This window comes from Heloderma suspectum, chromosome 2 (assembly GCF_057233095.1).
Source record: "Heloderma suspectum isolate Gila_16-S chromosome 2, 16-S_ref, whole genome shotgun sequence".
NCBI lineage: Eukaryota > Metazoa > Chordata > Lepidosauria > Squamata > Helodermatidae > Heloderma > Heloderma suspectum.
Genome location: NC_139459.1, coordinates 195,173,782 through 195,200,510, shown reverse-complemented (window position 1 = coordinate 195,200,510; position 26,729 = coordinate 195,173,782). Strand labels below are relative to the sequence as shown.

The following is a 26,729-nucleotide window of genomic DNA, read 5'->3' as shown; positions in this document are numbered from 1 at the left end:
TTAACTTACTGGGCTACTTTGCAACATTTTCTCATCCTTGTTATTACACCCGATTCAAACCTACATCCCATCACAAACAATACAAATCCATCTGAGCCAAAATAAAAGAACAACTGAAATGATTTTGCTAAGAAGCACTAAATGTAGTTCTTTGCTTTTCTCTATGCCTCAATAACTTACCTTTTAAAGAATGTGCCCAGCTCTTTATATTTGGGGGTGGGGGGAAGGGACAGTAATGCTATGAAGCATGCATGTACTTCTTGACAATTTCTAATACACAGTTGTCACACAAAAAGCCATGTTCCCTCTCTCATAATAGTTGGTGATGGTTTTGAAAAAATTGTCTAGATAAAGCGTATAGCTTGCTTACATTTATTTAAGAGAATGAGTAGAAGAGCACGACAGAGTGTCCATCCTGTTGTATGACTAATACAGAAAAAAACCAAATGGCGACGTAGTTGTAAAGTCACATTACTTGGCCAATAATTGTATTGATTTACATTTTCCCTAGTTGCCCTGTTTCTGGTGATTTGTGGAATTAGAAGGGGCAGATTTTGAGGTTCATATCAGGATCTGAGATTTAGACTGAAGGTAGAGGAATCAATTGATGGTTGGTTGCAATGTTTTTTGATGCACTTTGGTTCACACATTGCATTTTTTTTTTCTGCAGAGGATGATGCACCTACATATATTGTGGTGAATGATGTGGCCACCGAAAATGTTGCCCTTTCTGTAACTTTCAGCAGAATTATATAAAGCAATGGCACCACCTGCTGACAATTAAAGAAGTAATCACACAGTGTACATCAGAGCGATCCAGTTAATTCTATTTCACTGTAGAGAGGTTCACATGAACACCCATACACATATGTTGAAAGAATGTAGGAAGGGGGTCTCAGGACTGTGTGGGCTAGCCCCCCCCCCCCCCGTGGCTGACATATACTGCATCCACACACAGCGATGCCTGTGGCAGAAATGCTTCTCTTTCATCCACACATTTGGCCTTGAGGGGAAAGTGCTCCATGCATGTACTGATGTACTTAAAACTCTTCCAGTGCATGGAGGAGGGTTGTGTGGACCTCCTTTCTAAAAGAAACACAGGACACTGCTGGCTGATGGTGTTAATGACTTTGAAAGAACCAAACAGCACATTATGCGAATCGTGTAGCTCAGGTGTATCTTTTTATTTACTCTAGTGTAAACGTGCACAAACCCAATTGGGAACACAGTGCACCAGGAGGGGAGGGTTCAATTTATCCCTCCGCGTTGTGAGGAGATTAACAAAGCATACAATCTCAAATAATGCTGGTGGAAGGTTCCCCCCCCCCCGGTAATTCCTCTCCCCCAGCCCCCCCCCAGGAGGATTTTGGGAAGCAGATGGGAGGAAGGCTTCATCTGACCAGAGGGTAATGGTCCCAATCCAAATTGTGTCTGTGTGCTTACAGTAAAGTAAATAAAAATAACCCTGAGCTGCACGCTATGCAATTAGTGTAATATGTAGTTTGGCTCTAAGAAATGGAATTGCCTAGTAATGGGGCCTTAATAGGTATTGCACCTAGGGGGTGGGAGAACTATGTCTTAATTAAAAGACAAAAAACTGACTCCAAAGTACCTAGAGAAGACTGGGGAGAACTCTATTTAAAAGGGAAACTGAAGTGGCTGAGGTAGCACAGTGGAAGAGCAGGTTCAATCCTTGGCATCTCCAGGCACAGTGCCTGAAACCCTGGGGAGCCACTGCCAGTCAGAGCAGGCAGTATTGCGCTAGATGGACCAACGGTCTGACTTTATGTAAAGCAGCATCCTAATTGTTTAGAATTTTCATTTGTTTCTAATATGGGCAATCCTAATAAAATATTTAAATGAAAAGTAGCCTGGCTCATATTAGTTTTTCTTCATGTGCTTTGTGAAAATGTAGAGAAGGTGAAAAAGGGAGGGAAGGGAGGAAAAAAAGAAACAGAGGCAGGGAAGAAGCCCTATAAAACATTGCTAGTTTCTGTTTATTGTGGTTCAGAGGAGGGAATATGGCTTTTCTTTTTGAGCTTGCAAACCTGCATGCTCAGCTCTTCGGACATGGTTGGCCTGGCTTATCAAATAACGTATACAGTTTTGATTATTTTTACACTAAACCACTGCTAAGTCTTAGGAGAACAACTTTGGTACCCATTCCTGCTCCCATTTGAAATCAGTGCCTCAACATTCATTTTCATGGGAGTAGGATGAACAGGGCCCATACATTCTGTAAGTCTGGTTTTAAAGTGGGGAATGGTTGCCAGCTGAAATTCTTTACAGGTGTCTGATTCCACAAATGTTATTATCTGATGTAGTTGTTGGAGTCAGCCAGGAGTCCTGTTGTTATCAAGATGAAGGTCTCCACCTTTTCTTAATCTCATTCTTCCTCCATCAGATAATTTCTTAATGACCAAATGGGGAAAAATAGTTGCCAAAATTTCTCTTGAATTATGTCTTTTTTGAAAATGATGGAAGATGGACAGAGGGGACCTTTTTGGATTAAAATAGGTGCTTGTGACTAGTCCTGCTTTCAATTCCCCCCACTAAAACTAGGCACGTTTACATTTTGCTTCTACATCATTGTTTTTTTCTGTACTGAAATATCTCCTCCTTCCTCCTCCTTCCAATGCAGGTAGTTGTGAATGCCTTGGTGGGCGCTATACCATCCATTATGAATGTGTTGTTGGTCTGCCTTATCTTCTGGCTGATTTTCAGCATAATGGGGGTTAATCTTTTTGCTGGGAAGTATCATTACTGCTTTAATGAGACATCCGAGTATCGATTTGGGATAGAAGAGGTCAACAACAAGACAGACTGTGAGAGACTGATGGATCCTAACAACACAGAGATCCGGTGGAAGAATGTAAAGATTAACTTTGACAATGTTGGTGCAGGGTACCTGGCCCTTCTTCAAATTGTAAGTTCTGCCTTTGTAGCTTGACTTCCCCTGGTAGACATTGCATATAGTTTCACAGTTGCAAAAATATCGAAAAGCTAAAATGACTTCCTTGTGTGAAGGCCCAGGCATGATCTCCCTCTCATCAACCAAATAGCATCTCTGTTTTCCAGTGGAGTTATAGGGAGCCTTCCAAGACCTAATTTTAAGTTTTAAGAAGGATAGAGAAGCTAGCTATCTCCACCTGCTCTTCAATGGGTTTAAGAGGATAGATTTCTTCTTTACAGTACTGATGGGACCGGAGGTAGGGAGTGCATGGAAGGTTATAGGCCACTGTAAGGTAGATGGATAACTTGGACTGTGGGGAGTAGAATCTCATGTGTGCTAGCCAGATAATGGTTTCCCATCCCCAACCCCATTCACCTTAAAGATTCCTCGAAGATGACACTGTCTGTGTTACTTTTCCCACTCAGCCTTGCCACTGTGATCTATCCAGTCCCTATTTTCCTGAGAGCCCACAAACACTAATTGTACAAACCCCACCAGGTACCTAGTGGTGTAGGTGAAAAAACCTGCGAACTTGAGCCAATTTGTTTGACATTCAAAAAGTTCCTATTCAGCCCAGATTCAACCAGATAACCCAACACTGTGATCTAAGAATGGGTCGGTGCTAAGACTCAATCTGAGAAACCTGGCCAAGGATGCTGCAGGTTTATATAGCACATTGGGCAGTGTATATAGAGCATGCATAGTGAGGTGGGTGGCTACTAGGAGGGGGGCTTTTTCTGCTGTGGCACCCCGACTATGGAATGAGCTCCCTAGTGAGATTCGCCTGGCACCTACATTGTATTCCTGTTGGCGCCAGGTGAAGACCTTTTTATTTTTCCAGGCATTTTAGCATTTTAGCTTTCTAGACTTCTAGCTTTGCTGTTTTAAATCTGTATTTTAAATTCCTGCACTGCTGCTAGGTTTTATTGTGGTTGTATTGTTATATTGTGATTTTAATGTTCTATATATTTTATATTGTTTTATTGTGTGCCGTTTGGTTTTAATTTTTATGAACTGCCCAGAGAGCTTCGGCTATTGGGCGGTATAGAAATGAAATAAATAAAAATAAAATAAATGCTGAAGTCACAAGGTCCTGCCCTATCCAGGGCCAGCCTCAACACACACACACACACACTTGAACCCTATCAGGACAGATAGATGGAGCAGATTTCTCAGTTAAGGTTTCTGGGATTAACAGCCCTTGCTGATGTTTTGCTTCAAATGATTTGACCTGTCTTCGCCTAGCAAAGAAATCTTTCATAAATGGATTGTCCCACGTTTGAAAGAATGACCTGGTTAACCCAGTTCACCATGGGTTATTTGGGAGCACACAGGAGTGAGTGAGTGTGTTGGCTCCTGACTGCTCGCCCACTTCTGGTGTGGGAAACAACCCAGGGATGGCCCTGGGTTGTTCTTTGTAACATGTAAACCCAGAACTCTGGATTGTTGAGGGAGAAACAACCCACCTAAGAACAAACAACTCATGGGTTGTTTCTGGGTCCACACATCATGAAGAACAACCCAGGGTATCCTTGGCTTGTTTAGCACACCAGAATTGTGAAAACTGCGTCATTGTTTTCAGTCAGTCTTACTTATGGGAGATTTAATCGGTTGAAGCCTTGAGAGCTGCTGACCAATCTTGCACTGGAGAGGATCATTCCAGAGTGAAGGGGCTTCCATTTTCAGTCTCCTCTGTTGGGCTCCTCTGTTTGTGTTCATTTGAAGAGCGAGCTATCAAAGGAAGGGTTTTGGTAACTAGATTATTTTTAATTAAATTTCTTATGTACTTATTTTTACAGGACTTTGTGTTCCATATAAAAAAGGAAATTCAGCACAAAACTCTTTAGAATGTCAGCTTTCATGCTGCCTGGGTGTGTTTCCAGCCCTTTTATATTTACACATTATTCCCCATGTTTTAGTGGCGGGGGGGGGGGAATCCCCACAAGGTGGCTTACAGTTAATTTCTGTAAAAACAATAGAATCAAAGCAATGCAAATAAGTGAAAACTATTTTTGGAGAAGCAATTGAAGTACTATGGCTCTTACATGAAGCCAAGTTCTAGCTCAAGTTATTAAACTGAGCTGAAACAGGTGGGCAACATGCAGCCCATGAGCCACGTGTAGCCCTTGGAGGCCCCTTGTGTGGCCTGCCACGCTTGCCCTGGTCTCCACAGTTTCCCCAGCCTGCCTTGCTGCTGCCACCACCTCCACCACACAGGGCACAGAACGAGAACTGTCTCCCCGTGCCCCTGCACAATCAGGCTCACGATAGCCCGCCAAACCACTGTTTGGCAGGCTGGCAGGACCCTGATTCTGCTGGGAAACAGGCATGCAAGGATGACTCTCCTCGTGTGCCCATTCTCCCAGCAGACTCGGGAGTGCTGGGAAAGAGGGTGTGCGAGGAGAGTCATCCCACACTCTTTCTTTCCCAGTGCAATTGCTGGAAGAAGGGTGGGAATAATGCCTCTCCCTCCTCCCAGCTATCACGAGCAGTAGTGCTGGGATGACGGGGGGTGGGGGGAGACTTTAACCTCACCCCCTTCCAAGCAACCTGGATCAAGATCACTGGGAGGAGAGTGATGTTAAAGCTCTCCATCCTCCCAGCGATTTGGTTCAGGATGTAAGGGGCAAAAGCGTGTGGGTGTGTGAAGCCCCCGGCTGCCTACCCAACACCACATCTGGCCTTCAGGGCTGTACGAAATGCGCAGCCTGAGCAAAAATATGAATAAGATGCACAATGATAGCTAAAAGTCAATATTGTAAGATTAAGGCACCCAAAACGATTTAGGTTTTTTTCTGAATAAAATTTTTAAACTTGCCTATATGAAATTTAGCATTACAAAGAAATCCTACAGGGAATACCCAAGAATCAGTTTAAAATATATACAGCTCATAGATTTGTAGCTGTAAAAAAAAAAAAGCACCATATTCATTGATCATTCATAGATAGTACATTATATACAGTTTGCAGGGCTTTTGCTACCAAAAAGAAAAAGAAAACAAGGTCCAGTGGCCAAAAGAGCATGCTACTGAAATCAATTGTTCCCAAGCACCTCAAATGAAAAGAGCCCAGTTGCAACATTTTCCTAAGGAGAACAGATACTAGACTATAATCTGAATGATAGTGATTCATAAGAGATGGTGTCTGGCCAGGGGAAGCGACCCTGGGCCAGTCACGATCAGACTACCCTGCAGGGTTGCTCTCTGGATAAAATGGGGAGGGAAAAACTATGTACATCCCCTTGAGCTTAGTGAAACAGAAATGTAATAAACTAATATCAGTAGGCCTAAGTAAAAACATAACCATGGCTTCCTAAACAATATTAAATACCTTGTGTCAAGAATCCTCCCAAGAGATGTGGGCTATTAATGTTCATTCACACTTGTTCTCATTCTGTTCCATTTTATATTTTAAAAATAAAGTCTCTCTCTCCTCTAAAAGATTAAAAATGTTTTTTTCCCCCCATAGGCTACCTTTAAAGGCTGGATGGATATAATGTATGCAGCAGTAGATTCTAGAAAGGTAAAGCATATCCATGCTGTTGCAGTTTTCATATAGCTGCTTTTAAAAACAATCATTACCCTATTATTTTATATGAGGAAAGAGGGCTGCCTTGCAGGGTCATAGCTACTGGGAATCACAGGGCAAAGTAAAAGCTGTGGCCCAGTGTACCAATCCAGCTCCTCCTTGCGTGCATAGGACCTCCATTGTGTGCATGTAATATGCATCATGGCACATGGAACGTGCAAGCAAGGGCTTGCGGATTCAGGTGCTGCAGGTTCCTGCATCATTGAAGTGAATGGCAAAACTGGCTCCTGCAGGAGCTTTATGTACACTTTGAATCCTCATGGAGTTTTGGGCCAAGGAGGGGTAATACCTTTTGAGAGTGTATCTCTAGGGTCTCCAACATGGTGCCCATGGGCACTCCTGTGCCTTCAGACCACTCCCTTATCTCCTGCCAGCCTCCCTGCCCTTCCTTATTAAAAATAACTGAGGCTATGCTGCAAAGTGAAACACTGTCCTCTAGTGCCATCTTCATTTCCAAGAATGCCTTTGGGCCCACCTGGGCCTTCTTAGAAAACAAAAATGGTGGGTGGCTACAACCCAGCACTTTCTATGGAAGATTCCCAGCCACACAGAGAAGGAAAAGGTAAGCGGGGAGTGGTAGGGAGCATCCTGGGTGACTAGAGGGGGTGCTGGGGAGCAAGGGGGTGTTTTGCGCATGCGCATGAGTTACCTGGCTCATTTCGCGTAGTGTGTTTTGCCTGAGTTTGGTTGTGTGTGTGGGGGGGTGTCTGGTCTTAGTGGGTGTTTTGTCTGCAAAATTGGAATTTTGTTGTGCTTTGTGGGAGTAAATATGTGATTTGGCATTTGGGGCTCAGAACCCACTCTGCCTTGTACTTAGTTTCTTGGCCAAATTACTTGTCTCTGTGTCTCATTAGTGAAACGGGTTTTGAAGTAGAAAACTGGGTTAAAAAAGGTGATTTAGAGATCAGACCCCACCTCTGCCTTGTACTTACGTTCTTGGGCAAGTTACTTTTCTTTTAGCCTCCTGACAGCCATTTTCTGAGTGGGCAAGTCGCCAATTTGTGAGGTCACCCACAACACTCTCTTAAAATACCAAATTTGCCCACCAACCCAAAAAGGTTGTTGATCGCTATCTGATTGTCAGATTTTTGACAATGTAAATCGGAATGATTTCCAATAAGCATTTTAAGCCCTGGGCCTCTTGATTCAAACCTTAATTACAGATTCCTTTTAAAGATTCCAGCTTCTGAAATATATATATATATATATTTTCTTGTTCATACAGCAAGAAGAGCAGCCCAAGTATGAGGACAACATCTACATGTACATCTACTTTGTCATCTTCATTATCTTTGGATCCTTCTTCACCTTGAACCTCTTCATTGGTGTCATTATTGACAACTTCAATCAGCAAAAGAAAAAGATAGGTCAACTTTTCATACTGACTAGTATACCGAATTCCCCTCTCCAGCCCTGCCCTCTTTGTTTTTTTTTTTACAGCACGAGAGACCAAGCCCAGGATACCCTCTGAATTATCTTATTGATTGATTGATTTGATTTGATTTATTAGCTGCCTTGCAGCTAATCAAATATTTAGATAACAAAGGTTGATTCACACATGCCACTGGAAACTACAGTCGTCATATGGCAGCATGAATGTGTGACTGAGTCATCACAGATTAAACATACATATAGAACTTTCATGCCCCCTCATATCATTGTTTCTGGTTTGGAGCACAATCCTGTGCATATTTAGACAAAACAAAGTCTTACATCTCCCAGCATTCCCCAGCCAGCCATGCTGATTGGGCGTTGTAGGAGTTTTTTCTGTCTAAACATCCATAGGATTGCTCACTTAGGGCGCAATCCTATTCAGATAGGCAGCCACCTCCAAATTCGGAGGCAACCGCCTATCCAATGCAGGACAGGAGGAGCACGGAGGGGATCATTCCCTCTGCGCTTCTCCTGCCCTGCATTTTCAGCTAGACAGCCAATTGAAGCTGCCTAGCCGTGGGAGGGCTGAGTGGGGGAGGAGGCTACGTAGGACACATTGGATGTGTCGGACAGGCATTTCCATCCTCCCCACCCTGGAATGCCCCTTTTCAGCTGCTCTGTGCTCCTCTTGTGAGCGCGGAGGACAGGGCTGTTCCATGCTGCCTCCAAGGCAGCGCAGAAGTGCAGGGAGGTCGGTTCTCCAGGAATCGACCTCAGAGCGTGGGCTCAGAGGTAGGTTCCTGGAAAACTAGATATCCTATGGCCATCTAGCCGCTGTCTAGCAGCCATAGGATTGATCCCTCTGTGACTTTTTTCCCAACCAGAACGAAGTTTCCCAAAGAAGTTCACACAAATCATGCATCACATAAATTACTTGCCACTTGGAGCTGACTTCATACCGTTGCATTTCAAGCACCACCACAGTTTGTACTTCTGAATTGGACCTTAGATCTAAAAGCTTCTACAAGTGAACTATATAGGTTCTTAGTTCTGCAGGACCAGTGAGATGACTTAGAGCTTTTCTACATGAGGCATTTATTGTGCACTTATCATTCCCATAGTCACAGTAGTTTATGGTTTCATTAGACAATGTCATGACCCTCGAGTGTCACTTCTGTTTGTAAACAGCACTTTTTTTAGAGCAGGGAAAATAATTTGATGGCAGAAAGAAAATGCTGTTTCTACTTGTATATTTGTGCTATTCTGCAATACCACAGTGCCACCTAGAGGTTATGTAGTGGAAAAGCAGGAAAGGAAACCCTCATCATATAGTGCTCAGATCTCAATTCTGTGGTGAAACTGAAAGTAGATGCAGTGGATTAACAGCTTTTTGTAGAAAAGCCCATAGGTTCTCATCCTGTCTGTCAGAGACCATGCAACTTCTTCCAGCAGATACCACATAGAGTGAGGGAAAATGCCTGCCCATTTTGGTTGTACCTTCATCTTTAGACAAAGCTGAACAGATTCTAACCAGCCTCCTTTCATTTCCCTTCCTTTACTTTGGAGGTCAGGATATCTTCATGACAGAGGAACAGAAGAAATACTACAATGCCATGAAAAAACTGGGCTCCAAGAAGCCTCAAAAGCCAATTCCAAGGCCTTCGGTGAGATTTCAGCTTTATCCCCAAGATGTTGTTCCTTGTTACCCTCAACCAGACATTTCATTTTCCCCCAGCACATACACGGCTCTTCTTTCTCTTTGAGGTTTGCTTTTGGAACAGTTCTGTTCAGAGCTAGTGTGGTGCAGTGGCTAAGGGATAGAGCTCTAAATCAAGAAGCACCTGCTGCAAGTCTCACCTCTGCCCTGGGCTGCTTCCAGATGGAGGGCTCTGAGCACTAATAATCGGCAGTCATTCCATGTTTTCCTCCTGAATAGATTTTCCACAGTAAGAAAAAAGATGGCATTGGGAAAACATGGGAAGGTTATGACTGGAAGATGACAGTGTCTGGACCCCCCAGGAAAATTCTGTGAATGCAGCAGAGTGATGGTGTGGTAAGAGCCTTGTCTGGAAGCAGCCCTGAACTACCTAGATGGCCTTGGGCAAGCCACAGTCCCTTAGCCTCAACTTTACACCCTGATATGTGGGCAATCATCTATCTCCAAGAGTGGTAAGGATTATAACAACATAATGTATGTGAAACACTGTGAACACCTGAAAGCAAGGTTGGTATAATGTTGAGGGGTAGGGGCAGCAAAGCTGAACAAAGGCACGATGTTAGGACAATTTAAATACAAAGCCAAAAGTGAATGCAAAGTTAATCGAGCTGCAACCTGGGGAACAGCTGCACAATGCCTGCTCATCGGTAGCGCTAGGAGCCCTCCTCCTGGAAGCAGGCCTGTACACCCGTACCTGGGAATAAGCCTCATTGCATGCATGGCTACCTTCTACACATTCCTTTGTTCCCTCCTGCTATTAACTGTTTTCTGCAATATGGAATGGAGACTATTCTGTAATTATTTCATAAACCAGGGGTGGGCAATGTCAGGAGGTCGTTGTCAGGGGCCATTTTCGCTTCCCCGCCTCATGGGCCACATATACACACCCTCTGGGTGGTGAAAATGGAGAAATACATACATAAAGTGGTATCTGGAACTGCTACAGAGCACCAAAAGGGTCAAAATTAGCCTGGAACTCTGTAGCAGCTAGGGAGCACCAAAAGGGTCAAGATTGCAACAAGCTAATTTTGACCCTTCTGGTGCTCTGTAGCAGCTCTGGATATCCTTTTGTCCACAAAGAAGTGGGTTCTTAAAAGGTATTTTGGGGTCCCCCTGAATTTCCCCAGCGGAGTTCACCTATCATTTTGGTACCAGAAGAACACAATTTTATTTTTTCAGACCTTGTACTCTGCTTCTGCTTGAAATTCATTGTGTCTGTACAATGCCTTTATGCTGGTTTTATATGTTTTATTGATTTATAGTATATGTTTTTAATTTATTTTAATTTTTGTTGTAAGCTACCCTGAGAATATAGTTATAGGGTTGTGTGTGTATAAAATAAACATGGTGCCAGTGGAGGTGTTCTTTTCCCCTCATACTCCAAATAACAGACTTCAAAATATTTGCATATATTCAGTAGGCTAGTTCACATGTTCGCTGGGCCAATGATCCACTTCCTGCGGTGGAGGAAGTGGATCCTGTGGTGGAGGAGTGGACCTCCTCTACTGTGACATTATGAAATGTTCACTCCATGCAGAGGCCCGTACACAGATGGTCAATTTGTACTTGTTCCTCAGGAAAAAATGGAATCATCTCATGAGTCAGATGGGGCCATAGCTCGGTGGGGAGGGGCTGTACCTCAGTGGTAGAGTATATGCTTTGCACGCAGGAGATCCCAGGTTTGATTCCTGGCATTTCTAGGTAAGGCTAGGAAAGCATCCTGCCAGAAACCCTGGAGAGCCATTGCTGCCTGTCAATATTGACAATACTGGGGTAAATGCACCAAGGATCTTACTCAGTGTAAGGCAGCTTCTTATGTTGCTAGATCTCCATGTGGAGTCTCAGCACAGAATCTCATGCTATATTATTTATGTGGTGGAGGTGGGCACGTAAGCCTACTCCTCCACTGTGGGAAGTTCATTGGGCTGGGTAAATATATGAACCAAATTTTGTTGTTGTTACAATACAGGAAATGTAAACCTGGTTTGCACGTTATGCTAAGCAGTGGTTTCTGTAAGCCATGGATTGTTGAATTCATTGTTGTTGTGATGTGTGAATCCAGCTATGCTAAGAAACCATGGTTTCTTAACCACAAACAGCCCAGAAAGAGAAGCCATGGTTTGTTTCTGAGTTCTAAACTCTGTGTTGTCGTTACATGTGAACACAGGGGTTGTCGTTACATGTGAACCCAGAAATGGCAGTTGTTCATGGGTTTCACCAGGCGACAGAGGCGATGGGCAAGAGCGGTCAAAAAATCCAGCTGTTCTACATGCCAGTACTGCAGCACCGCAAAGACATTTGGAATACAGGGAGGGAGGGGGCAAGCGAGGAGGGAAAGAAACAATTCCGGGACTGAGAAAACAAACAGTGGTTTGCTCAATCGTCTGCCAAACAAATGCTGGATAGGTTAACAAACCATGGGTTAACCATGGCTTAACATTGCGTGCACACCAGGTCATAGTGAATCAACTAGTAACACTAATAGGCGTGTCCTCTTACTGTGTATAACAGAACAGAGTCCAGGGAGCTGTCTTTGATCTGGTCACCCAGCAAGCGTTTGACATATTAATCATGCTGCTCATTTGCCTCAACATGGTGACCATGATGGTTGAGACGGACACACAGAGCAAGCAGATGGAAGATATCCTCTACTGGATCAACTTTGTCTTTGTCATCTTTTTCACTTGCGAGTGTGTGCTAAAAATGTTCGCCTTGCGTCATTACTACTTCACCATTGGCTGGAATATTTTTGACTTTGTGGTTGTGATTCTCTCCATTGTGGGTGAGTAAATAGGTATTTTCCCATGATACACAGATAGCGCAATGTGCTTGGAGAAGGAGGAAACGCAAAATGGGGAGCAAGAAAAAAGCGGAGTGTGATAGTGGAATTGAGTGCCATCAAATGCTGAAATTTGGAATCTTCAGGACTTATGAATCAACAGGAACCTTTACAGCCCAACCCTATACATGTGTACTGGAAGTGAGTCCCATTAAGTTTAATGGGGCTTACTTTGGGATACATTGATCTAGGATCGTAATTTTAGTTAATATGCAGATATTTGGACAGTGTATATTATGACCCACTTAGCCTAAATTTGGCTCCAGTCCTAACACTTCAGAGGAAAGACGCTGCATTGAACATAGTGAGACGTACTTATGAGTAAACATGCTTAGAATTGTACAGTTAATTCTTCAAGTTGTCTTTTGTTCCCCACCTGTAAAATGAATGTAGGCTTCTGTGGTGCTTTGTCCAGATCTGGAGATTGCATGTGAACACTGGAGTTCCAGTGTGCTCTGAGAAGTGTGCAGTAGTCTTCTGCATGCATTCTTTTCCACACATGGTATTTGCATCTGTCACTGAAATGAATAAGGAAGTCTGTCCTCAGGTGTATTGGAGCATATGCAGGGCCCTGGATTGGGCTGATTAATGGGAAAACATTTAGAACGACTGCAGAATTGCTGCAATAAAGGAGGGTGTGCACAAATCCCCACCCCCAATGTCTAGCACTAAGGTATGAAGGGAGCTTAAAGTGCATTCAGCTAAATGCACAAAAGCCTTTAGAAGAGCCGTGGACATCGGGGACAGGACTTTCATTCATAGTCGCGTAGCACTTTGAGCCCTCAAGTGAGCAGGCTGAAAGCCTTCATAGAATCAGAACCATTGAATTTAGAGAAACAGTCCCAGCACTCCCAACAGCTGGGAGACCATTTTACCTTTTTAGTTTTAAAAACAGGTGGGAAGGGAAGGGAGAAGTCAAAAATTGAAACATTTCCTTTCAGTTTCTGGCTACTGTCACATAATTTGAAACTGCCCATTTATTTTATTTATACTTCTTTTTTCAAAAAAAAATGCATCACTTAAAACCACACAGAATACATTCTGGTTTCCTATACATTTTTAATTCCAAATACAGGGGATCTTTAAGCCAACCATAAGTGCTTTTAAATCTCATTAGTTTCAGTGAAAGAGATGTAAGCCTACATTTTAACACATTGTCCTGAGACTTAAAAATGCTTAAAGGTGGCTGAATGATGCCCATACTTGAATTTTGAATTGTAATTTATGGGCCATTCTAGGCAATTACACATAGTTGCTTCTTTCTTGTTGTCTTTTAAGCAATTAACCAATAGTTCTGTTGGGCATTGGGGTTCTCTGGCTGGCATGTCTTTGTTCCTGATTTTCTCTCGCTGTTGACATTTCCCATGCACTGAGGTGCTGATGCCAATTTTTATCATGTTGCTGGGATTATTGTTGCTTGTTATTGTTATCACCACCAACAACTGGATGTTACATCTAGTTTGGTCCCAAATAATAGCACAAGATATGCAGAAGGGAAGAGAGATCATACTCCTTTATTATTGGATACAGTGGAGCAGTGTACAGTGTCTAGTCATGGAGGATGATTTGTTACTAGAGATTTGTTACCCAATTTGGTGTCCTTTGTTACCCAATTACACTTGTGTTTTGGGTAGCAATAAAGCCATCGATGGCTATTAGTCATGATGGCTATACAGTACCTCCCATATCTGAAACATTATGTGTTTCAACACTAGAGAATGTGAGGTGGGGAACATGAGTGTAAGGATGCTATTGCACTCATGTTCTATTGGGGGGTTTCCATAAGCATCTTGTTGGCCGCTGAGGGAACAGAATGGACTAGATAGACCTTTGGTCTGATCCACCATAGCTCTTCTTATGTTCTTATAAGCAATATACTCTACCTATACATACACACTCACACACACTTACATATTTTTAAGATAAAAGTACCATTGTAAAGGGAATTTTGCTGGTGTGACTACTAGGTGTTTCATCAAGGCTCAAATATTAAATGACATAAAGATATGAAGCCTGCCAGTTTTGATGAAACCAGTGATCTACCTAGTATTCTATATCTTCTCCTAGTGTGGCCACTACTGTATGCTTCTGATATGAGATGACTTTAAAGAGCTGTAATACTGTCCCCCCTCCCCCCCCAATCTTGTTTTAAGGTATGTTCTTGGCTGAAATCATAGAGAAATACTTCGTGTCACCTACTCTCTTCAGAGTGATCCGCCTGGCCCGTATTGGCCGTATCCTGCGCCTGATCAAAGGAGCCAAAGGGATCCGCACCCTGCTTTTTGCCTTAATGATGTCTTTGCCTGCCTTGTTCAACATTGGCCTTCTGCTCTTCCTTGTTATGTTCATCTTTTCCATCTTTGGGATGTCAAACTTCGCCTATGTCAAACATGAGGCTGGCATCGATGACATGTTCAACTTTGAGACTTTTGGCAACAGTATGATTTGCTTGTTCCAGATCACTACCTCAGCTGGGTGGGATGGCTTGCTCTTGCCCATCCTCAACCGGCCTCCAGACTGTGATTTGGACAAGGAGCATCCTGGGAGTGGCTTCAAAGGCGACTGTGGGAATCCCTCAGTGGGGATCTTTTTCTTTGTTAGCTACATCATCATCTCCTTTCTGATAGTGGTAAATATGTACATTGCCATCATTCTAGAGAACTTCAGTGTGGCTACAGAGGAAAGTGCTGATCCACTAAGTGAAGATGACTTCGAGACCTTCTATGAGATCTGGGAGAAGTTTGACCCTGATGCCACACAGTTCATTGAATACTGCAAGTTGGCAGACTTTGCAGATGCTTTGGAGCATCCTCTCCGTGTCCCTAAGCCCAACACCATCGAACTCATTGCCATGGACTTGCCGATGGTGAGTGGGGACAGAATCCACTGCTTGGACATCCTGTTTGCCTTCACCAAACGCGTACTGGGTGATAGTGGTGAACTGGACATCCTGAGGCAGCAGATGGAAGAGAGGTTTGTGGCTTCTAATCCTTCCAAAGTGTCTTATGAGCCAATCACCACCACACTACGGCGAAAGCAAGAAGAAGTCTCTGCTGTAGTCATCCAGAGGGCTTACAGGGCCCGCTTAGTAAGGAGGGGCTTTATTTGCCGAAAAAATGTCTCCAATAAGATGGAAAATGGGGGGACAAACAGGGAGAAAAAAGAAGGTACCCCATCCACAGCATCCCTCCCATCTTATGACAGTGTAACTAAGCCTGAAAAAGAGAAACAGCGGGGTGAAGACGGGAGACGGGAAAGAGCAAAAAGGCAAAAAGACGTCAGGGAATCCAAATGTTGAGATGATCCATAATAATAATAACTCTAGAAAACTTGTGAGCAGAAAAGATTGTTTACAAACTTCCTGATAAAATATATATCAATAGCGAACAGCTGTGGAGACACTTTATCTGAAGATCTTATACCAAACATAGTCTGCTTACTGTGTGACCATGTTGCATCTCAAAGCAGTGATCTACCACCTGTTTAACGGACCCATCTAGACAAATGTATTTAAAAAAACCAGGAAACAATGCAAAGGCGAAAAAAGGATTTTATACTGTTTGAGCAGGTGGATACTGCATGTTCCACATCAGTCAATGCAACTTAGGACAAACAAGCAAAATAAAACACACACATAAGGGGAAAAAACCTGCTGCTTTAGGATTCATATATTTTTTCCAAAGCAGCCAAAATGGATTTTATTTTTCTCATTTTATTGAAAGGAATCCCAGAAAAAAATAATCATTTTCAAGGGTTGGTTTGTTCATGCAAAACTAGATTTTCATACTTGACTTTTAGTTTAAGCAGCAAAAAAAACAAAATTAGAACAAGGGAAAAAAACAAATTGATCAACAACAAAAGCTGAAATGACACATATTTAGCCCATGTCATTTAATCATCATAGTTTCTTTGGTATTTATTATCTGCATACTTCTTTATTATATGGGCTTCACCATGGTTTGCGAGATGGGGGTAATCAGGTGTTTTCAGCCTGCCAAGCTTGCTCAGGCTGATTCCAAAAATAAAACAAAATAAAATTGTGCTCGTTTCAATGCATAGAAATGATTTGCATGATGGCATGCTGTGATCAGGAATCATGCATGAGGAATCATAAAACCACAAGACACTCAATACGCTGTCCAGGCCATGCGTTAAGCCATATGTTCGAGGCACTCTGCTGACTACAGCACACTGTATTTGGAGAGTTATTCTTAGCTATAACTATGCCCTTCACCAAGTTACCAATTCTTAATCTTTCCATGCACCCTCCCATAGGAAGAAAAAAAAAGTGAAACCAACCAATGGAAAAAAAAAACCTGTTTATGTGTATGTCTAATAACATTCATGCAGCCATGTATTTTTTTGCACTTTTTAAAAGAAACACACAGGACAAAAAGGAAAACCTGAAAATGCTGCTCTAAAAACCCTTCTGATGGGAAAACCATTTAAGAATAGTTTCTAATACAGTGCCACTGTCAAGGAGAACTTTAGGGCTTCAAGAAAACCCACCCAATAGTTTTGTATCCTGCAATATTTACAGTTACTCTTCAGCCTCCATTTTGCAGTGTAGACACTTTCTTTTCCATTAGAGATAAAAAGTGCTGTAGGTAACAGCACATTATCTCTCAAAGGTGCAATTTTGAGCAGTTACATAAAGCAATCTAGGGGGTGGGGGGATACAATAGGGGAGTTGACAGCATTCCATGCCATATTTACATGCAAATTGTTGCATAATTTTGAAGTGTTATGATGCGAGAAATGTAATAATGTGGCACAAGCTGAGTTCTGGAAAACTGGACTCTACTTGGCGTTCTTCCATTGACAAATTTCCTGCAGCTTGCATTCTGATGCTGCACGGTTTTATTTGCTTCTCTTGCTGCATTTTTTTCTAAGAAAAGCAAACCATTTTTTTAAATAACCATGAAGTAGAACATCTTACTTTTGATGAGCAAAGGAGCAGTATGACTTGGGTGCAGTGTTGAGAGAAAAAGTGTCATATAAGACATGTGCCTTCACCAACTTGCATTTCATCCCACCTTGTTGTATAGTAATAATTTTAACAGTCCTGCAAATCCGGGTAGGGATGAAGAGCTACCTCTCAACTAGTCTGATCTCTAAATTGATGGGAGTCTCACCTGGGGCAAGGGGGATTACATTTTGTGTTTCTAGTTACTACCTGGGCATCTTTCAGTATTTTGAAATGTTCCATTTTATCACCCTTCAATAAGTCAATTGTCACTTCTTTTTTTTCCTTTTCAGGGCACAGGTTTGGGGAATGGTTTTTGCTGGTGGGCCAAAGGTTGCATTGCTATAACCAAGACTGTGTTCCATCATGCAGCTTAAAGAGAAGGTGTGTTGGTGCTGCTAGTTGTTTTTAGAATGTCAGGTAGTAAACTGAACTTCGAGGACATAATGAAAGGAAACAAGCTGTTGGAATGTGGACCAAATAAATAGTATCTATAAAAGGGCAAACAAAGTTTAGAAATAAACACTCAAAAGGTTCCAAAAGCAAAACAAACAAAAGATAGCAATGCCTTTTAGATAACTGGCAGAGGCTTGTTCTATAGAATCTCGCAACCTAGACACCTATTACAAGGGTCATATAGAAAGTAAGCCATTGGATAGACGTCTGTGCCAAGCTGGACTTCTTACGTGCATAGTCTAGCTTTCATAAAATCTGTGGAAGAATTCTACTGTACCAGATATCACAAGGAACAAAACACTTCTATCCTGTTAGACTTGCCCCACTTAACTCCTACGATGTGTATAATAATAAATAAATAAAAATTACATGCATATGTACAGGCAACATTGTAAACAGCACAAACAACAACAAAAGCTGAAAAGTGTGGTTGAACTTTTTTAAAGAAATACTATAAATACTGTTAATATATCATTTTATTTTACTGGCATGCCTTTTTGTAAATAACAAAGGACTACAAAAATTAAATAGAATGGCTTCTGGCTTATGCCACTGTCCATGTTTAATTTTATATCTCTCTAATATATATATAATACATTTTTCTCTTTCTTTTTTCCACTTTTGAGATGATGTCAATAAACGTGCATCCCCACGGGGGAGGGGGGGGGATCGTCCCAGATACAGAGCAAAGCTTTATTGCAAAATTAACTTTACAACAACAGAAATATTTAGACTATATTTTGGTTCTAAGGTGCAATATATTTTGACCACTTCTATGCAAGATTTGGCTAAATTTCATAATTGTTCTTTAGCTGGACTACCGTTCCTTATGGAAAGCTTGGTACATGTAGTGTTTGTGCTGTCAAATTTTATTAAGCAATTTTTAGTAAAAATGCCCTGCTATCTATATTTACATTGGGTCATTATTTAGCAATACTTGAACTTTCTTACATTACACTAGCTTTGCTTAAAAATAAAAGTTATTAACAAACAGCTTCAAAGCTGTGGCTATGTCCTTCTACTAAAATGAATACTTCAACATTTTTCTAGTTTCTGCACTACATTTCTTCTGTTTTTCTTTTTTGTTTGTTTAAACAATCTCCCAAATCAACCATACTTCAAAGAAGTTGGAAGACTCACTCTGTATTTTTTATTTATATATATATATATATATATATATATATATATATATATATATCAGCATTAAGTAAAGCTTAGAACATTTGGGAAATCTTTTTAAAAAATGAACGATCGTGTGATACACTGAGATATACAGATGCCATATAAAGATATATAGAATCAAAGGCTTTGGCAATAAAGGAACCTATTAGTTTAACAAGCATGGTCAAAGCTTTTGAGCAGAGAAAACTGCTCAAAAATAGAAACCGTCCAGAGAAATCTCAAAATAACTGAAAACAATGTAATTTTTAATAATTTGCTGCTATGCATTTGATACTGTTTAAGTTCAACCTTTTGATTCCCTCACCCCCTTGCCACCAGAAATGGTACTGTATAGAGTTTTGTTGAAATGATGTTTTGATGAGGATATTTAAACTAGTTCTTGCTTATACGTTCCATTACCTTTTTGGACTGGTTGAATTAAGAAGAAAAAATCTGATTTCTGGGAGGTCTATTAAATGGGCAGTGGAAATTCCTAATGGGCCAACAATCAACAGAAGGGTGCATTGTGGGATTGACATAGGAAGACTTAAAGTCATGACCAGTAAATAAGGCCCTGGGACCAGGGAGCGTGGGGAGAGGTGTGTCAAAGAAAAGTGGAAGTCCCAGAAGGGGAAGAAGAAAAGAGAGAATCCTAAAAGTAAGTGCATGCGGGCCCAAATGACCACAGGACAAATGTGCCCTTGGGCTCAAAAAGGTTGCCTATCCCTGAAAGAAGCCTTCAAACTTATTTTAACATAAAACTTATTACTGGCCTTGCAACTTTTCACAAACTCACTCTACCCCAACTGCCCGCTCCCCACCTCCACTCCCACAAGCAGGTATTGCTAATACAACACAAGCTTGCAACTGAATGGTGAGAGTAGGCCTTAGAAAAAAGCGTAATTTTAACAGTGCAGTTTCTTAGTACAGATATAATTCTAATAATACTGGGCAGATGGTGAAAAAATCCTGTATCTAAAATTTTAAATATTTTGAATTATTATAGAGCTTCATCCTGGTTTGAAAGCTGAAAATACTTCAATTTCTTTGTGAAAATGCCAATAATTCAAGGGGTTTTTTTTAGCCAATAGTCATCTTTGGTATGCAGAAATTCTTAGCGAATCCAAATGCAAAAACAAACAAAACTGAATTTTGTATGAAGTGGCAGTTTGGTGGGGAGAAATCTAGAATGTAAAACAGTTATTTTGAGGGGTGTAGATCTAATCAACGTTATCATTTTTATACCAGTGGCATTTTATTGGAAGGTATTCTCATTCTGTTAGGAAAATCCCACTTATCTCAACAGGTTTACTGTTGACGGTTGTAAGGGATCAGAGGAAGGAATGTTACACCTAACTCAGATAGTTCCACCAGTACAAAAATGTGTAGACCAATTGTTGGGATTATCAGTTTCGCTATGAGGAAATTGGCTTTTCATAAGCTTAGAAAGCAGGAAATGGCTTGTCCTACATGTGGGAAATTGTCTTTATTATTTTTTTACTTCCAATCCTGTTTTTGGTTTGGTTTGGTTTGGTTTTGTAAAGGCATGGGTTAAAAGTGATGTAGCCCCAGTTTCACCTTGCACTCAGTCTTCCTGTTCATACTTTCTGATAAAGAGTAAATGCAGAGGAATCATAAACTCAGCAATCATCTGAGTATTCATAGGTCTGATAAAGATGTGTATCTGCCCTAACCACTGTTACAAGTCACCAGTAGTGAAGGCTCATATATTATTCTAAGGGAGGAGCCACAGTTCAGTGGTAGCACACATGACGTGCATATAGAAGGCCCCTGGTTCAATCCCTGCCATCTCCAGTTAGAAGGATTGGGTGATGGCTGATGGGAAAGCCCCTTGTCTGCTTGAGACACTGGAGAGCTGCTGCCACCCCAAGTAGCCAGTACTGGACTAGCTGGACAAGTAGTTCAACCTGGTATAAGACTGCTTCCGATGTTCCTATTATTAGATGACTTGGTGGCTAGAAGAACCAACTTGGTCATTAGAAGAAAACATTCATTTGAAAAACGATATAGCCACCACAAGCCAAAGAACCCAAAGTAAACATTCCCAATTTTACTGCCAAAGGGAAAGCTGGCATGATGTCTGTTTTGTTCCATATTTTAACAGGTGAAAGGTTCTATAGCAATCAAGTTAAGTGGAAAGGGAAAGAGTGTAGGGTCAGATGTTGGAAATTGGGCCTACTGGGTTGATAATTTGTATGTAGTAATTTTGCCAACTGAACAAATGTGGCAGTTCTCCAGTGAGAAGGATCTGACAGTTCAGAAATAGTCATAGTTGCCATTAGTTTGTGGCACAAATGCTTTGATGGACTATATGAAGCAAACTACTGCGAAATTATTGGTTCATTGCTATCATATAAACTTTTACAATCCTTATGTGTCAAAGTTCAGGAGAGGAAAGACTACACAGCCTGGGCAAATTGTGTTAGGGCACTAGCTTTGGAACTGAAAAACAATGTTCCTTTTTTCTTCTTTTTTTTACTTCACTACAGAATTCCCTGTCATACAGGGTACGGGTATAGTGAACTGGTCCAGATTTGGCCCAGTAAGAATATCTCCTTGAACTGAGTTTCTGGTGTATGAAACAGAGTAATCAGGGCAACAGAATAATCAGATAGATGTAGTTTGGGAAAATGAAATGTGGCTTGCTATATGCAACTGAGGGAGACACATATTTCACGTTGTAAAGTGTTTTTAGTATCCTGTGTTTGAAAAAGCAATGTATGTGGCATTTGTTTGCAGGCACGCATTTTCCCTTCAGAACTTACAATGATGTGGCTCTGAAGCATTCCCCAAAGTTTGTAATGTTTAAACACCAGAAAGGTTATGTTCATCTCTTGCGGGGCAGGGGATTGAGAGAATAGCCTTGAAGTGGCCTACGTTTGTGAGGAGAAGTACATTAAAGTGAAGGGTTCAAATACTATGGTGATGAAGACTGTAGAAAACCTGTAGTTTGAAGCACTGTCTGCTGCATCACCATGTTGAGGACTTGTTTCCAGGCTATGCACCAGCATGAAAATGCCCTTACCTAATCTTACAGGTAAGCTCTTTCAGTCAAGCCACCACTGCAACCTTGGCCTTCTTTTGCTATGTACACTTCACTCTCCCCCTCCTCCCCCCCGCCCCCGTTCTCAGGTTGATACTGTGTTTGCCTTGGCACTGGAAATGGGTAGCTTTGCAGTACTGTTTGTTCCATGTCCTTTTCTTTGTGTGTCTTTTGTATATTGGTAATGTTCTCTCCAGAAACAGTATGTACTAGAGCTTTAGCTCCGCACATGTCAGTGGACACTCAGATCTCAGCTTACAGCAGTTCTGATTCAATCCAATGGATGGTAGTAGTCTGCCTACATATTGCACTTTATTTTTTTGTTGTTGTTCCAGGCACCTTTGTGCTTCTTCTTTTGAATCTTTCCATTTAAAGGGCTGAGGTGTGTGTGTGACACCTTTGCTTCACACACTAGCTTTTCCAGGTGGTTAAGAGCAAACAAATAAATTAGGTATTGTGTCACTTGCTCTTTTAAAGTCCTACTATGGGGCCAGCAACGAGAGCTTCCTACATGACATTTTTCCTATGTGGAAATCACCTCTATAGGAAAAACTGTGACTTGCTTCTGCAGTGCCTATTTGGCCATGAATACAACAAGTCTGGAATTAACTAACCTTTAAGGGGCTGCATGAGGCTCACAAGTGCAAAGGCTCAGAGCATGTATCAGAGACCACACCCATCATGATGCAACTTCCTTCTCCGTGTATGAGGAGGTTGTTTGTTTTTAAATTGTGAAATGATTGTGGTGCTGTGGTGAAACCAGGGGACTGAGATTTGCTCAGAAACTGGCATGCATGTGTGCGTGTGGTCAAGCATGCCCCCTGGGCACTTCCTCCCATCATACATATTGTAATTTGTTACATTTTTATCCCAAAGAAATCAGGCCCATCTGCGTTGGGAGAGGGGACAGGCATGGAGCATAAATTCTGTACTTGGCCCAGAATCAGTGTGTGGTGGACCTTACAACCTGTCTGCTAACTGCAAAATAAATGTTCTGTGTTTCAAAGGTCACAGTGAACCTGGCTTTCCACCCACACCAACGTGATCTTTATGTAGGGATCTTCACACAACACCATGTGTGAAGCCACGATAAGAGGGGAATTAAGAGATTCCATCCACCACCACCCCAAATTAAAAAACAATCCAAAAATTAGGAGCCTCTATTTACCAATGAAAGGGAGGGAGAGACTCTGCTATTAAACTAGATTGGAATTTTGTGACGTAGAGGAATTCAACAGAAAAGGCTTACACAAAATCTCCAAGTCAGAATTTGCATTAGATTATGTGTCAAATACATATATATCCAAATTTTACCCTATCTTGTTGCATCTGTATAGAGAGGGTGTGTGTGTGCGAGAGAGCGTATCTAGAAAGTGTATTTTGTAAAGGAGAAAGTGAAAACAGTTTGCAGGTGTTAGAGCTGGATATTGGAAAATAGGACTGGTGACTTCTGTTTCCAGCTCCACCACTGTGTACGTGTGTGGTGGAAAGAGAGAGAGACAGACCTTGGGCATGTCACAACCTCTCTATGTGCCTCAGTTTTACCCATCTGTAAAATGGGTAATTACCTACCTCACAGGGGTGTTGTGAGGCTTAATTTAATTCATGCCCGTTCAAATGCTTCTCTTAGGTTCATAACTGAAGGTGCTGTTCTAGATGTGCATGGAACAGAACCACAGACTAAGGGGAAAGCATTATAAGATGATGCCATTAATGCTGCCAATTAAGAAAGCCACCGCTACAGGTTTTTTTCAACAGATATCAAGGCAAATGTTTTATTTTCTTGCTGCACTTTGCTTGCCCCCCCATAATGTATTTATTTCCAACCCCTTTAAACCCCACCCTCCAGATTTTGTTCTGTTTTAAGATAACAGTAACAACAAAATGGAAACGGAGAAGTTTGGGGGAAGGGAGGGGTGAGGAGGAAGAGAATGTGTGTTTAAAAGGAAAAAAAACTTACTTCTACCACAAAATAGTTGGTTTGAAAGATTAACGTCTGACTTATTTGATTTCCTTTGTACTGTACATCTTTTTACTTTGGAATTTGCAATAAAAAGATATGTCCATCTTGTTTTAACCTCTTCTCTTGGATGAAATGACATTCTGTCCCCCTCACTGGCAGCCAACCCTATCTTAACTACCCTTATCCCTGTTCATATAAGGCTGCAAGCAGTTCCATAGGGTTCCATCAGACTTAAGTTAGTTTCACTTTATTCCCATTGAAATTAATGGGACTTAAACCTCCGCAGCAGACAAGCCACTCCACCAGTACAGCAGGGCTTCCGCCTCAGCCTAACTCCCCTCGGTTGCCCTTGGGTGGGGTTCTGGATTGTTCCAAAACAGAGCAATCTGAAACCCCACCCAAGGCCACCTGAGGGGGGTTAGGATGAGGCAGAAGCGCTGCTCTGCTGGCGGAATGGCTTGTCCGCTGCAGAGGCCCCGGAACAGCCGCAGAAAAGTCTACAGCCTTAAGAGTACCGATAGGGGCGTAAATGAGGTGGATTAGTGGCAGGCCAGGAGCCACTGAATCCTATGCTCCTTTCCCCCCACAGGCCCCCATATTGAGGCCCTTAACTACACCAGCCTAAATAATAATTGTTTCGTTTTTATTGTGTGCATCTCACAGAGGGCCAAGGCTATAAAGCAGGGGCGGAGAACCTTTTTTGGCCCAGGGATCGAATTTCAATTTGGGAAAGGTCTCGTGGGCCACATTCCAGCAGTGTGTGGGGTGAAAAGCATAGGGAGTGGAGCACAGGACAGATTAGGTGGGAGGAAAGCAAAGCAAGTGGGGCCAGATTCAGTTTCTACCAATTTGGATGTTTTCCCACAAAGCACAGTCCAACTCTATGCATGTCATCTCGAGAGTAAGCCCCAGTGCAACAGCTTTCAGGTATACAAAGCACAGCTCAGTTCTGTGCATGTTAGAAGTAAGCCACATAAATGAACTTTTACAACACAAGCCTCAAGGTTCCACACTTTCTCCTTAAAGGACCAGTTTAAATACCTTTAATTTTCAAGGTATTTTAGAGCAGGATACATAAAGCTTAAATGCCATACCAGAGATGAGAATAGGTTTCATAGAATCTTAGGGTTGGAAGGGGCCTACAAGACCATCAAAAGTCCAACCCCCTGCTCATTGCAGGAAGCCTGATTCCCAGGTGGTCTCCCATCCAAGTACTAACCAGGGCTGACCCTGCTTAGCTTATGAGATCAGGCACATCCAGTCCAGAAGTTGTTTCCCTGCATCCTGCTGAAGTAAGGCTGTCTTTCTTCAGTGCTCAGCAGGGAAATCCCTGCTTGGAGATAAGAGAGGAGGTTCCCAGCACAGGGGGCTAGAGGGAGAAGGGGCAGGGCCTGTGGAGGAACCTCACTGGCTAAATGGGGAACCCCTGTGGGCCAGATGCTGGAGGGTCCCCATCTCTCCTATAAGGCGACACATAAACAAATCTGGTGTAGTGAATTTTCCTCCCATTAGTTTCAATGGGAGGAAAAAATTCTAAAGGGAAAAAGAGATCAGAGAAAAGACACCCCACACCTCCCACCCCAGCTGCTGTGAGCCAGCAGAGTTTGGAGGTGGAGGTGGCTCCACCATGGATCTTCCCTATCTCCAGATATTTAGGATTGCTCTGCCCATGTTCACATTGATTTCAGAGGGACGTCACTAAGGGGACCTAACAGCAGCTAACTTCATCTGAATCCAGCCCAAAGGTGTGTGTGTTTTTAAGGATGCTGATGCTCATCAGTGAAGCAGGCTTAAATACACTCATTGGCACAGAACATGGTGGCCAGATGACTTCAGCACAGGCTGTGTAACAATGAGAAAGTAGCTACTTTTCTCCTCTGCTGGGGATTCCCAAGCTGCATTGCTAGTCTTCCACCAGAGGTGCTGAAGAGTATGATGCACCTGCATTTTATAACACTGAGCGGGGAGTCTTTGTGCAGCATTAATCCCCACCACCATCATCCCCACAGTTTATATGAGCAGCGGCACTATTACAGACAAGGAGTAAGGTTGCACGAACATTCCTTGATGTAGCCTGTACTACATTTGACAGATGTGAAGGAAACCCACCAGAAGGACCACCATGCTCAAGAAACAGGGTCCCATCTCTGAGCATTGATTGGGCAAGTGGGATGCCAGCAATAGGAACTGCCAAGAGCTGGACACAGCAATATGAACTGGGCTATACCCACTTTACTGGGTCCTGATTGAGAAAATGCAGACGCACCTTTCTGAATGCAAGAGTGAAGGGTGCCTCCAATTTTTAAACTAGAAAATAAAGTTTGGGAAGTGCTGTCCTTGTGACCTGCCCAAGGAACTTGCTATTGGGCAGCCTACGTATAGTACATACATACTGTGTCCAGGGCAGTGCCAGCTCCAAGTTTTTGAGGGCCCTCCCTCAGTGAGTCCACCCTCTCACCGCCACTGTCACCAGCTGCTGTTGCTCCTTGTCCTCTTTCTCATCACTGCTACCGCTTGCTTGCTTGCTTGCTTGCTTGCCAGGCAGAGAGCCAGCGAACAAGTAAGCACTGGCATCTGCTGCTGCTCCATCTCATCACCACCATTGCCAGAAAGAGAGGCAGGTGAACAACCAGGTTGTGATGGTGAAA

At 42.3% G+C, this 26,729-nt stretch overlaps 1 protein-coding gene across 1 annotated transcript in view; it reads left to right on the top strand.

The window, feature by feature from the left end:
* The window catches only part of SCN8A (sodium voltage-gated channel alpha subunit 8), an 81,867-nt gene extending 65,385 nt beyond the window's left edge, over positions 1–16,482 (top strand). Inside the window, exons 18-23 of the mRNA XM_084829770.1 lie at positions 2,646–2,926; positions 6,422–6,475; positions 7,767–7,904; positions 9,475–9,579; positions 12,144–12,414; positions 14,625–16,482. Of these exons, the coding sequence (XP_084685896.1) occupies positions 2,646–2,926; positions 6,422–6,475; positions 7,767–7,904; positions 9,475–9,579; positions 12,144–12,414; positions 14,625–15,769 (1,994 nt within the window). The 3' untranslated portion in view covers positions 15,770–16,482. The remainder of the gene's footprint in view (positions 1–2,645; positions 2,927–6,421; positions 6,476–7,766; positions 7,905–9,474; positions 9,580–12,143; positions 12,415–14,624) is intronic.
* The last annotated feature ends 10,247 nt before the right edge of the window (positions 16,483–26,729 follow it).